Here is a 13,811-nt window from a genome sequence, read left to right on the forward strand (position 1 = left end):
TTTTATTGAAATGTTAGAGCAACGCCATTGCCTTGCACAGATATTCATTAAATTGTGTTTTATCGTTGCTTAATGAACCCGAATTAAAACACTTTTTCAATTATTGTTGACTTTTTTCCCCATTTCTAATCCTTTTTATATTTGCAGTATGTTTGGCTGTTTTGACATGCTGATGCACGTGAAATTTTGTATCGATGTTAATCTGAAGCAAGGAGAAATTGAATAAATATTTAGAATGATATATGTTTAATAAATACGCGAATTAAAAATAAACGAAATGCCAACTTTTGTTTCATTAAAAGTTACTTACAATTTTTGAACATGCCGTGCAGAACACATTTTCACCTTCAATTTGAAGTTCTGCGTACGGTTTAATCCACAGCACATTAAATTTCACTTTGGGCATTTTCTCAACAATTTTTAAACACGTTTACACTCAACTAGAAGCAGTGCTGAACTGAAGTCCAAGAAAGCAATACTGCTTCGTTCCGGGAGCTGTAAGTCTATTCAAATTATAAATGAAAAATAAATAATAGTTCATTTTATGACTATTTCTGGTTAATGCCAGGCCCCACATCCAAGTCGGTCAACTCAATTTGCGGAGATTAAGAATTGTTAAGATCTCAGGTAAATAGTACCTACTTAGAAACATTGATTTAAAACTACCCAGCTAATGCTAGAAATAAACGGACAGACGCTGCATAATTACATCTTAATGGTTTTCGGGTTTTCCATTGCAGAGTAAAGTGACGAAAATATGTAAATATATGTATTTATCACGTAAATATGCACTTTTTCAAAAAATCTATAAATATGTAATATATGTAAAAATATGTAACTTACATATAATCCGCGGCCTATTCATAACATTAGTACTACAATATTATTTTTATAGATACATAGGTAGATTTTGTGTTGCTTTATTTTTATTTTGTTTTTTAATTATTTTACTGTGTTTTTTTATTATTTATATTAATTTGTGATAAACAATTTTTTGCTTCTTTTTTCTGTTATTTTTCTTTTTTTGTTCTATTTTTTTATGTTTTTGTTATTATTATTTTGTGTTCTTTTTTTATATATTATTTTTTTCTTTTTAATTTTTTCAAACCATAACAGAATATGCCGAGTAAGTACATATTACGTTTACAATTTGTATTTACATAATTTAATATGTTTATAAATGAGATGAAGAATTTCCATATCATTTGTAAATATTGAAGTATTAAGGTTTATTGGGACACAACGTTTTAAATTTATTAATTCCGTATAAAGGTCATTTATGTTATTTATTTGTAAATCACATTCTAATATGACATGCGTTAGATCTCCGATTTTGCCACAAGTACAATTGGGAGTATCTGATAAGCCGATCCCATGCATGTAAGATGACGTAAGAGCATGATTTGCTCTCAGCCGATTAATGATACCAAGCTTCTCAATATACACTAAATATGGCCATGATGAAAAGTCACATTCTAATGTTTTAGCAGTATTCTGACCTCAGAAATCTTGACTGAAGTAGGCGTGTTTTGTAGTATAAGGGATAAAAATAAAATTCTCCCACGTAAAAATCAACCTAACCTTTGCCGTATGTTAATTGCCCTATAATAGACAGAGTGGGCCAAAGAAAACAGTCCACCTCGATATTTGGCAGTATTTATTAGATTTTAAGGAAATGAAGAAACAGGTCGATCTAAGGGTTACACATTTTTACGGTACATACATCTGTCATATGTCAACCCCCTCCCTTCCACTTCCCCCACCCCTTATTTTTAAATAGGGAAAAGGGGCGGTGTGCTAACTCATTTGAAAGGTTATTCTCTATTTAATTCTCTATTCAGTAATATTAACATTGACATAATTATTTATACCTGGTGTCCAAGAAAAATTATTTTGAATTAAATTAATTGACACAAAAAGAAGAATTTATGCAATGTATTTAACTCAAAATACATTCTACTACTGACAAAAAACAAAGAAAAATGTTTATTTGACAAATAAATATTGTTTTTTGCTTAAATTCAATAGTCAACCTACTAAGAGGCAAATGGGTGGCAGCTTGAACATTGAAATTAAGCGAAAAGCAATGTATATTTATCAAAAAACATTTTTTTCTATTTTGTGACAGCAGTAGAATGTATTTTGAATTAAATAAATTACATAAATTATTCTTCTTTTTGTGTCAATTCATTTAATTAAAATATTTTATTCTTGGACACCCTGTATAAATAATTATGTTAATGTTTATGTTACTGAATAGATAATTGAATAACCTTTTAAATGAGCTAGCACACAACCCCTATTCCCTATTTAAAAATAAGGGGTGGGGGAAGTGGAAGGGAGGGGGTTGACAAGTGACAAATGTATGTACCGTAAAAATGTGTCCCCCTTAGATAAAAAATCGACCTGTTTCGTCATTTCCTTAAAATCTAATAAATACTGCCAAATATCGAGGCGGACTGTTTTCTTTGGTCCACTCTATATACAGGGTGATTGATTAGTAGGGTAAAGCTCAATAGCTCCGCTATAGTAATAGATAGCAATAAAAGTTAATAACAAAAATTTTAGGTAACTTTGAGCTTCACATTACAAAATTAGTTAGAATGTTACAGGGTGTTCGATAACACAGTGGCAGACCAAACTTATGTTTTTTTAAATGGAACACCCTATATTTTATTTTAAATTCGAAATCCTGTCTCCATCACAAAAATATAAAGGTTTGTAATGTTATACAGGGTATTTACAAAGTTATAACCAATTTTATATGAAAATCGTAACAAGTTCAACTCCCTGTATAAATAAAAATAAGCAAAACAACAATGGTTTATTAATGCCATATTTTTTAACGTATTGTCAAAATTTTCAAGAATGGTCGATATTGCTAATTTTCTTTATATCAAATACAGGGTGAGTCAAAACGCAAGTACATTATTTTCTCAGTAATTTTAAATGGAACACCCTGTATTTTATAACACTATTGAAAAGTACCATTACCGTACTTTAATTTTTAGATAACATTCCCTATGTCTAAATTTATTAGTTTTCGAGATATTTTCATTTTTCAATGGACCAGTAGCGTGGCCACCCAAATCACCAGAATTTAATAAACTGGACTGATTTTTTGGGGTTACGTTAATAATGAAGTTTATAAAATACCTCCAACAACAAGGGATGAGATGAAAAATAGAATACAAAGTGTATTTCGATGTGTTAATTTACAAATGCTCCGTAGAGTAAGTAGCTCATTCAATGATCGTTTTTAGGCGTACATAAATGTATTAGGAGATAATTTTGAACACCTTATGTAATTAAATATTAAAAATATTTTATTAAAAGTAGCTTCTAATTTTTTCAAACATGTTTTTTTGCAAAATGTATTACTGATAAATTATGTTTCGTTCTTTATTTGTTACATTGTTACATTTACATACAAAAGTAGTGTTTAATTGTCTTCACAAAATATTGTATTTTGTGTCTGTGTGTGTGTTTTTTAAATTTATTACTAATTTTCTTTGTTTATTTTTTGCATTTACATAAAAAGAAAGTTTTTAATTGTTTCAAAAATGTTGCATGTAGTGGTTGTGTTTTTGTTTGTAAAATGTATTACTAATAAATTATTTGCTACAGTGTTACATTGATTACCGGATTGATAATCGGTAATCTTCAATTGTCGATTCAGTCATGGCTTACTTAAAATTTAGATAAATTTAAACACCTAAAATAATTTGCTCTGAAAAATGAAAATATCTCGAAAACTAATAAATTTGGGCATAGAGAATGTTATATAAAAATTAAAGTACGTTAATGTTACTTTTCAATAATGATATAAAATACAGGGTGTTCCATTTAACATTACTGAGAAAATAATGTACTTGCGTTTTGACTCACCGTGTATTTGATATAAAGAAAATTAGCAATATCAATAATTCTTAAAAATTTTGACAATAAATAAAAAAATATGGCATTAATAAACCATTGCTGTTGTGCTTATTTTTATTGATACAGGGAGTTGAACTTGTTACGATTTTCATACAAAATTGGTTATTTGTAAATACCCTGTATAACATTACAAACCTTTATATTTTTGTGATGGAGAAGTTAACAGGATTTCGAATATAAAATAAAATATAGGGTGTTCCATTTAAAAAATCTAAGTTAGGTCTGCCACTGTGTTATCGAACACCCTGTAACATTCTAACTAATTTTGTAATGTGAAGCTAAAAGGTGGCTAAAATTTTTGTTATTAACTTTTATTGCTATCTATTACTATAGCGGAGCTATTGAGCTTTACCCTACTAATCAATCACCCTGTATTTATGATAGGCTAGTTTATGAAAAACTCGTTTTAGACAAAATACGCTGCTAACTGTGCCATCTTATCTTGAGGAGCTCTGCCTCTACCCCCTCGACCTCCTCTTCCTCTTCCTCCTGGTGTTTTACCACCACGGAAAACGCGCTGACGTGAAATGACTGCGGTTTTTGGCCGATCAACTAGTTTGGAGAACTGTGGACTGCAGAAAACACAACCCTTCGCTTCAGTGGAGCCTTCCAGTTTATTTTTCTCCTGTTTATATTCGACTTGAACAAATTGTGCGCCACAGTCGCAATTCTCTTCAAGGACTGCTACTTTTTGAGCTCCGTCAAAGAGGTTTATAATTGTATCACACCTAAAATAGAAGAGAAAAATAATTACACTTTTATAAAAAAAGAACTTTTTTATAATAAAACGTTTTTATTATTTATAGGAGAGAATATAAAATAATTTGACGGCATAAAATGCTTAAAATTACAAAAATTACACTATAATATAAAAGTACTTTTTATAGTAACACACGGTTTTGTCATATATGGGACACAACATGTTTCGAAAGAATAATTAACTTTTATAATATGAATTTTTAGTAGGTGTATAACTGTTATAATTATAATTCCAAAAATGACACTAGTAGACAAAAGTACTTTTTATAATACCACGGCTGTTTAGAATCGTAAATATAATTTTTATATATAATAATTAACTTATAAAATATGAATTTTAATTATATTATATCAACTTTTAATAATTTATTAAAAAAATTAAAAAAAAAGATACGCAACAGCCACACCCGGGTTCGAACTCGGAACTTCTCGATCTGCAGTCTAATGCCACTGAGCCACCATCAATTTGTAGGTATAGATTTATTAACGTACTTCAAAATATCATTGCATTAGTCACATTTTTAAAATAGTTTGAAATTAAAAAAAAATCGATTTATCCATACAGGGTGATTGATTAGTGGGGTAAACCTCCGTAGATTCGTTATAGTAATAAAAGTAAATAACAAAAATTGTAGCCAACTTTGATTGCAGATTGATAATCAGTAATCGTAAATTGTTAATTTTTTGACAATTCAGTCATGGCTTACTTAAAATTTGGAAAGATTTAGACCCGTTATTAATAATTTGCTCTGAAAAATGAAAATATCTCGAAAACTAATAAATTTAGACATAGAGAATGTTATACAAAAATTAAAGTTCGGTAATAGTACTTTTCGATAGTGATATAAAATACAGGTTGTTCCATTTAAAATTACTAAGAAAATAATGTACTTGCGTTTTGACTCACCCTGTATTCAATATAAAGAAAATTAGCAATATTATATCAATCATTTATGGAAATTTTGACAATAAATAAAAAATATGGCATCAATAAACCATTGCCGTTGTGCTTATTTTTATTTATACAGGGAATTGAACTTGTTACGATTTTCATATAAAATTGGTTATAACTTTCTAATACGCTGTATACCTTACCGAACAAATTGAAGAATCTCAGATGCAGAATCCACCAATTTAATAAGAATTAAAAATGGTAAATAGTATTTTAAAACTGAGATTTTTCGTGTTGAAAGTTCTTACTGGTACATCCTTAATCTGCGACTTTTTCAATTAATAAGACAGCAGACGACGAATATAGAAAACGAAAGGGAAACGATCACATTTCGCTTTCATTCGTCTAGGAAAAACGGACAGCAGAGGAACTTTCAGTACTCAAATCCGAGTAAAGGAAATAAAAATAATAAATGATGGTTTTGTTTGTTTTCGATTCAGAGGGTTGCACACTAGCTAGACAGGCTGTTTCTACCATTTCAGGCGTCCTCAGTAGCTTTCGTTAGTGTGCCTACCTCTGGACCGAAAAACCTCTACCATCATTTTAAAGGGAATCTGAAAAATAATTCAAATTTCCCATCAGACGCGATACAGCGACATCTACTAACGAATTGAAGAATCTCAGATGCAGAATCCACCAATTTAATAAGAATTAAAAATGGTAAATAGTATTTTAAAACTGAGATTTTTCGTGTTGAAAGTTCTTACTGGTACATCCTTAATCTGCGACTTTTTCAATTAATAAGACAGCAGACGACGAATATAGAAAACGAAAGGGAAACGATCACATTTCGCTTTCATTCGTCTAGGAAAAACGGACAGCAGAGGAACTTTCAGTACTCAAATCCGAGTAAAGGAAATAAAAATAATAAATGATGGTTTTGCTTGTTTTCGATTCAGAGGGTTGCACACCAGCTAGACAGGCTGTTTCTACCATTTCAGGCGTCCTCAGTAGCTTTCGTTAGTGTGCCTACCTCTGGACCGAAAAACAGCTCTACCATCATTTTTTTCGGTCCAGAGGTAGGCACACTAACGAAAGCTACTAGTCGGAGAGATGGAAGCGGATTTTGTGCGTGATAAGTAATATGGAAAAACTATACGGGGATATGTTGAATTAGTTGTGTACATGACTTTCACCAACGGCCGGAAACCAGAGTTGGGGCCGAGGGTAGTTATAAGGAGTCAAAGTCGCGGATTTTATTATTTTTTTTATGACGCTCATGATCGAGATAGTGCACCAAAATTTGGGAATAAGTAGGACATGACGTAACTAAGTAAAATCTCTAGGGGCGGAATGCTGCGTGGCCGACAAAGGGGTGGGGGTAGGGGTGAATATAAAAAATATAAAGGGTTTTTTGCGACGTTCGTGATTGAGATAGTGGACCAAAATTTGGGAATAAGTAGATCATGAGATTACTAAGTAAAATCCGCAGAGCCGGAAACCAGAGTTGGGGATGAGGGTAGTTATAAGGGGTCAAAATCGCCGTTTTTATTATTTTTTTTGTGACGCTCATGATCGAGATAGTGCACCAAAATTTGGGAATAAGTAGGTCATGAGGTAACTAAGTAGTTCCACCCTAGGGGTGGAACGCTGCGTGGCCGATAAAGGGGTGGGGGTAGGTGTGAATATAAAAAATATAAGGGGTTTTTTGCGACGTGCTAGATTGAGAGAGTGCACCAAAATTTGGGAATAAGTAGACCATGACTTAGCTAAGTAAAATCCCCAGAGCCGGAAACCAGAGTTGGGGATGAGGGTAGTTTTAAGGGGTCAAAGTCGCAGTGTGTATTATTTTTTTTTGTGACCCGGCACAACATTTGTCTCCCACGCAGCGTTCCGCCCCTGGAGATTTTACTTAGTAATGTCATGATCTACTTATTCCCAAATTTTGGTGCACTATCTCGATCACGAACGGCAAAAAACCCCCATATATTTTTATACTCATCACTGCCTACCACCCCTTTGTACCCCAAGCAGCGTTCCGCCCCTGAAGATTTTACTTAGTTACATCATAACCTACTTACTCCCAAATTTTGGTGCGCTATGTCCATCATGAGCGCCACAAAAAAAAATAATAAAAACTGCGACTTTTACCCCTTATAACTACCCCCGTCCGCCATTCTGGTTTCCGCCTCTGGGGATATTACTTAGTTATTTCATGGTCTACTTATTCCCAAATTTTGGTGCACTATCTCAATCACGAACGTCGCAAAAAAACCCCTTACATTTTCTTATATTCACCCTGCCCCACCCCTTTGTCGACCACGCAGCGTTCCACTCCTGGAGATTTTACTTAGTTACGTCATGACCTACTTATTTCCAAATTTTGGCGCGCTACCCAAATTTTGGTGCAACCCTCTGAATCGAAAACAAGCAAAACCATCATTTATTATTTTTATTTCCTTTACTCGGATTTGAGTACTGAAAGTTCCTCTGCTGTCCGTTTTTCCTAGACGAATGAAAGCGAAATGTGATCGTTTCCCTTTCGTTTTCTATATTCGTCGTCTGCTGTCTTATTAATTAAAAAAGTCGCAGATTAAGGATGTACCAGTAAGAACTTTCAACACGAAAAATCTCAGTTTTAAAATACTATTTACCATTTTTAATTCTTATTAAATTGGTGGATTCTGCATCTGAGATTCTTCAATTCGTTAGTAGATGTCGCTGTATCGCGTCTGATGGGAAATTTGAATTATTTTTCAGATTCCCTTTAAAATGATGGTAGAGGTTTTTCGGTCCAGAGGTAGGCACACTAACGAAAGCTACTGAGGACGCCTGAAATGGTAGAAACAGCCTGTCTAGCTGGTGTGCAACCCTCTGAATCGAAAACAAGCACAACCATCATTTATTATTTTTATTTCCTTTACTCGGATTTGAGTACTGAAAGTTCCTCTGCTGTCCGTTTTTCCTAGACGAATGAAAGCGAAATGTGATCGTTTCCCTTTCGTTTTCTATATTCGTCGTCTGCTGTCTTATTAATTGAAAAAGTCGCAGATTAAGGATGTACCAGTAAGAACTTTCAACACGAAAAATCTCAGTTTTAAAATACTATTTACCATTTTTAATTCTTATTAAATTGGTGGATTCTGCATCTGAGATTCTTCAATTTGTTAGTAGATGTCGCTGTATCGCGTCTAATGGGAAATTTGAATTATTTTTCAGATTCCCTTTAAAATGATGGTAGAGCTGTTTTTCGGTCCAGAGGTAGGCACACTAACGAAAGCTACTGAGGACGCCTGAAATGGTAGAAACAGCCTGTCTAGCTGGTGTGCAACCCTCTGAATCGAAAACAAGCAAAACCACCATTTATTATTATTATTATTATTATTTTTAACTTACCGAACCTTTACATTTTTGTATTGGAGAAGTTAAGAAGATTTCGAATATAAAATAAAATACAGGGTGTTCCATTAAAAAAAAATTAGGGCTCTCGTGGGAGTGCCGACAGAAGGGAAAACTTCTTATGAAGCAAGCCCATTCGGGTACACACTCTATCCCTCCTCCAACCATTATAACTTCGGTCGAACTTATACGCAATACAACCTATAGTATATAAATTACTAATATCTGCCGTGTCGATAACGATCGCGAGTTCAATGCTTTTTTCCCATCCAAAGAGAAGTGATATACCTACATTATATACCCATTGGGTGCATCCTATACTATTTATATTTACATACACATAATACATAAACGTACAGAATTTATTTCGGCGAAGCGATGACGTTTACGAATTCGATGATTTTTCACCATCCAGAAAGTGCACAAAATTGCTACAGAAGTTTTCACTTCAAAAATACTTTAAACACTAATCTCTTATAATGATTGGAGTAGGGACCGTGTGGCCCCTTATGTGTTTACTTCGCAAGCTCCTTCGGGTGCACACTCTATCCTTCCTCCAACCATTATAACTTCGTTCGAACTTATACATACGCAATTCAACCTATAGTATATAAATCACTAATATCTCGCCGTATAGATGACGGTTGCGAATTCAATGCTTTTTCTCAATCCAAAAAGAAGTTCTATATCTATATTATACACGCGTAGCGTGCGTCCTATACTATTTATTTATACATACACCTAATATGTAGCTACCACAAACGCGAAAATTTCAAACCAATAAGCTTGTTGCCACATCCGTACAGAATGCTTACCAAAATAATTACTAACAGGCTATCAAATAAATTCGATAGTTACCAGTCTGTTGACATAGTACCATAGAACACCTACAGACACTTATCGAAAAGTGCAACGAATACAATGAACCTCTTCATTTGGCATTTGTGGATTACAATAAGGCATTCGATTCCATAGAACTCTGGGCCGTATTAGAAGGAATGAATAACGCAAGGATTGATTCTAGATATAGAATACTCCTCAAATACATAAGTATACGACAATGCAACTATGCAAATAAATGTATCAGAAGGTTTAACAACAACCAAAATAAGAACGGAGAGATGTTAGACAGAGGACAAAAACAAATAAAACAAAAGTGATGACAAATCAATTTATCACAATCGACTTAGATGGAAGTGATATCGAAAGTGTCGAAAAGTATACCTGGCTAGGCCACACGATCAATCTAGGAAAACAGAATCAAACGGCAGAAATAACTAGAAGAATTCGAATGACTTGACCAGCAGTAGCAAGACTCAGTGATGTGTTGAAGAACAAAAAGATACCAATAAATCTAAAGAAAAGGGTATTCAGCAGTTGTATTCTACCAATAATAATTATGACCTATAGAATGGAGACGATGACACTTACAGAGGTATCAGCCAATAGATTGAGAACGACACAGAGGGCGATCAGACGAGCTATGTTAGGGGTATCTCTGAGCGAATATATACAAAATGAGGACGTGTGAAGCAGGACGTAAGTGGAATATGTAATTGGAAGAATTGAAATGCAAATGAAATGGACCTGGGTAGGACACGTGGCACGACAAAACATCGAAACGTGGACGAGAAAAATTGTACATTGGAGACGACGCGAGCACAGTCATAGTAAAAGAAGACCACAAAAACGGTGGCTAGTCGACATAAAAGCAAAAATGGAAGAAACTGGCACCAAATAGCACAAAACAGAGAAGAATGGAGAACTCATGGGGAGGCCTTTCTCCAAGGGTTCTACACTGTTTATATATACATATAATATACATAATAATACATAAGTACAAAATTTATTGCCATCAAGCGATGACGGTCGCGAATTCAATGCTTTTTCCCATCTAAAAAGTGCACAACATCCTTAAAGAAGTTTTCACTTCAATAATATTACTATTATTATACGTAGGTACGTTATAATATACGTACAAAATTTATTTCGTCGAAGCAATGACGGTAGCGATGACAGTCGCGAAATCAATCCTTTCTCCCCATCCTAAAATAGATTTTACATTTATTTTAAATTTAAATACTTCTACACAATTTATATTTACATACAGTCGAAAAAATGAAAGAATACCCATGAACGATCACACATCAATCACTTATTTTGTATTTGCTGTCTTTTTCTATAACAAACGTTTGTTATTTATAGAAAAAGACAGCAAATACAAAATAAGTGATTGATGTGACCGTTCATACGTATTCTTTCATTTTTCCGACATTACACATAATAAATATACATACGTACAAAATTTATTTCGTCGAAGAGATGACGGTCGCCAAATAAATACTTTTTCCCCATCCAAAAATAGGTTTTACATTTATTTTAAATTTAAATACTTCTATACAATTTATATATGCATACTTATAAAATACATACGTACAAAATTTATCTGGCCGAAGAAATGACGGTCGCGATGACGGTCGCCAAATAAATCCTTTTTCTCCATCTTAAAATAGTTTTCATATTTATTTTAAATTTATATACTTCTATACAATTTATATATACATACACATAATATATATAGGTACGTACAAAATTTATTTCGCCGAAGAGATGACGGTCGCAATGACGGTCGCCAAATAAATCCTTTTTCCCCATCCAAAAATAGGTTTTACATTTATTTTAAATTTAAATACTTCTATACAATTTATATACAGGGTGAGTTTTTAGTGCGGGATCGGTCGATAATTCCATTACGATTACGGTATAGAATATCGAAAAAAGTTGTTTAGAAAAAATGTAGGCAATGATATTCTCCACGCTTGGAAAATATGTCCATTCTTACAGGGTGATCAATAACAGCGTGGTATACCAAACATATAATTTTTTAAATGGGACACCCTATATATTTTTTCATATTTATATTCCCCTCATAATTCTTGTTCATATAATATAGGGTTTTGCATTACTATACAGAGTATTTAACAAGTTATGACCATTTTTATTTCGAAATCTCTATGAGATTAACACCCTGTATATAAAGAAGTAATTCATAGACAATAATTTGTTTTATGTAGTAAGATAAACAATATACTGTAGTTTTTATATTAAGTCCAATTGAAATCATTGACGAATGTTCACCCTATGTTCATGATCACCCTATATTTTATTTTTCAAAAATATTGTATTTATTATACTATTTCATATTTATATAGCATTCCCTATATCTAAACTTATTACTTTCGGAGATATTTTTAGTTTTCTTCAACTTTCGAGAATACATTCAATTTTTCTAGTAGAAATAAGTTGGTATTGAATGATAATTAAACAAAATTATTTTTATTTAATAAATAACTAACACAAAATATAAACCATAGCAATATGCAATGAATGTATCAATAAATGTGATATTAAGGAATTATCATATTTCCCTAATATACAAGAATCATACAATTCCTACAAAAAAAATATAGGTATCTTGTGTATAATAAAATTACAAGATTATTTTTATTTAATAAACAACTCACACAAAACATAAATCAAAACAATATACAACTAATTTAATAGCTTTTAGATTATTATATCAACAGCAGTCTAAGCCAAGAAGTTTTTAGTAACACATTCCTAATTGCAGATTGTGACCCGCAGTTATTAATAATATAATTTTCATATTAAATTTCATTAATATGCATCAAGAAATCCCTACTTTGTTAACACTCAAACTAGGTGATCTATAAATGTTTAAGGTGATATTGTTAGAGATTATGTGATTGGTCCACATTTTTTGACGGTTGAGGTTTTTATACGACGGTGCTCCAGTTCTTCCAAAATTGATTTTTTTCAAGTGGGGCTATATAAAAAACCTTGTATACCAGAAGCATCCAACAACGCTTGATGATATGAAAAATAGAATAAAAGAAGCTTTTAATAATATTGACTTACAAAAATGTTAGAAATGTGGCTCGGTCATTTGAATATCGGTTACAAAATGGCATAGACGTTGAAAGTGGTCATTTTCAACATTTACTTTAGACTTTAATCCTTAACATCACATTAATTGGTACATTCAATAAATTTTGTTATGGTTTATTATTTTTTTGTTAGTTATTTATTGAATGAAAATATTTGTTATATTATTACATAATACTTATTTGTTAAATTATTTATATTTATAAGAATTGAATGTGTTCCCGGCAAATGAAGATAACTAAAAATATCTCAGAAACTAATAAGTTTAGGTATAGGAGATGCTATATAAAAATGAAAGAGTATCATAAATACAATATTAAAAAAAAAATAAAATATAGGGTGATCTATTAAAAAAAAATTGAGAAAATCTTAATTTTGTTTTGTAGTTTAATAGTGCTTATAAAAATGAATGTTCTACTAAAAAATTATTGGCTTAGAATGCTGTTGATATACCAATCTAAAAACTATTACATCAGTTGTATATTGTTTTGATTTATGTTTCATGTAAGTTATTTATTGAATAAAAATAATCTTGTTATATTATTATATACAATACAAAGTTTTTTTTGTAGGAATTTTACGATTCTATTATATTAGGGAAATATGATAATTTCTTAATATCACATTTTTGGTATATTCACTGCATACTGCTATGGTTTATATTTTGTGTTAGTTATTTATCTAATAAAAATAATTTTGTTTAATTATCACTCAATACTAACTTATTTCTACTAGAAAAATTGAATGTACTCCCGAAATTTGAAGAAAACTAAAAATATCTCGGAAAGTAATCAGTTTAGATATAGGGAATGCTATATAAAAATGAAAGAGTATATTAAATACAATAATAATGAAA

The 13,811-nt window shown here is 31.8% G+C and overlaps 1 protein-coding gene across 1 annotated transcript in view; it reads right to left on the reverse strand.

The window, feature by feature from the left end:
• Positions 1 to 4,239: 4,239 nt before the first annotated feature.
• LOC114340598 (DNA topoisomerase 3-beta-1) overlaps positions 4,240 to 13,811 on the reverse strand; it is a 303,957-nt gene continuing 294,385 nt past the window's right edge. The window contains exon 11 of the mRNA XM_050650036.1: positions 4,240 to 4,667. Within this exon, the coding sequence (XP_050505993.1) occupies positions 4,346 to 4,667 (322 nt within the window). The 3' untranslated portion in view covers positions 4,240 to 4,345. The remainder of the gene's footprint in view (positions 4,668 to 13,811) is intronic.

The sequence above is a fragment of the Diabrotica virgifera genome, chromosome 5 (genome assembly GCF_917563875.1).
Source record: "Diabrotica virgifera virgifera chromosome 5, PGI_DIABVI_V3a".
NCBI lineage: Eukaryota > Metazoa > Arthropoda > Insecta > Coleoptera > Chrysomelidae > Diabrotica > Diabrotica virgifera.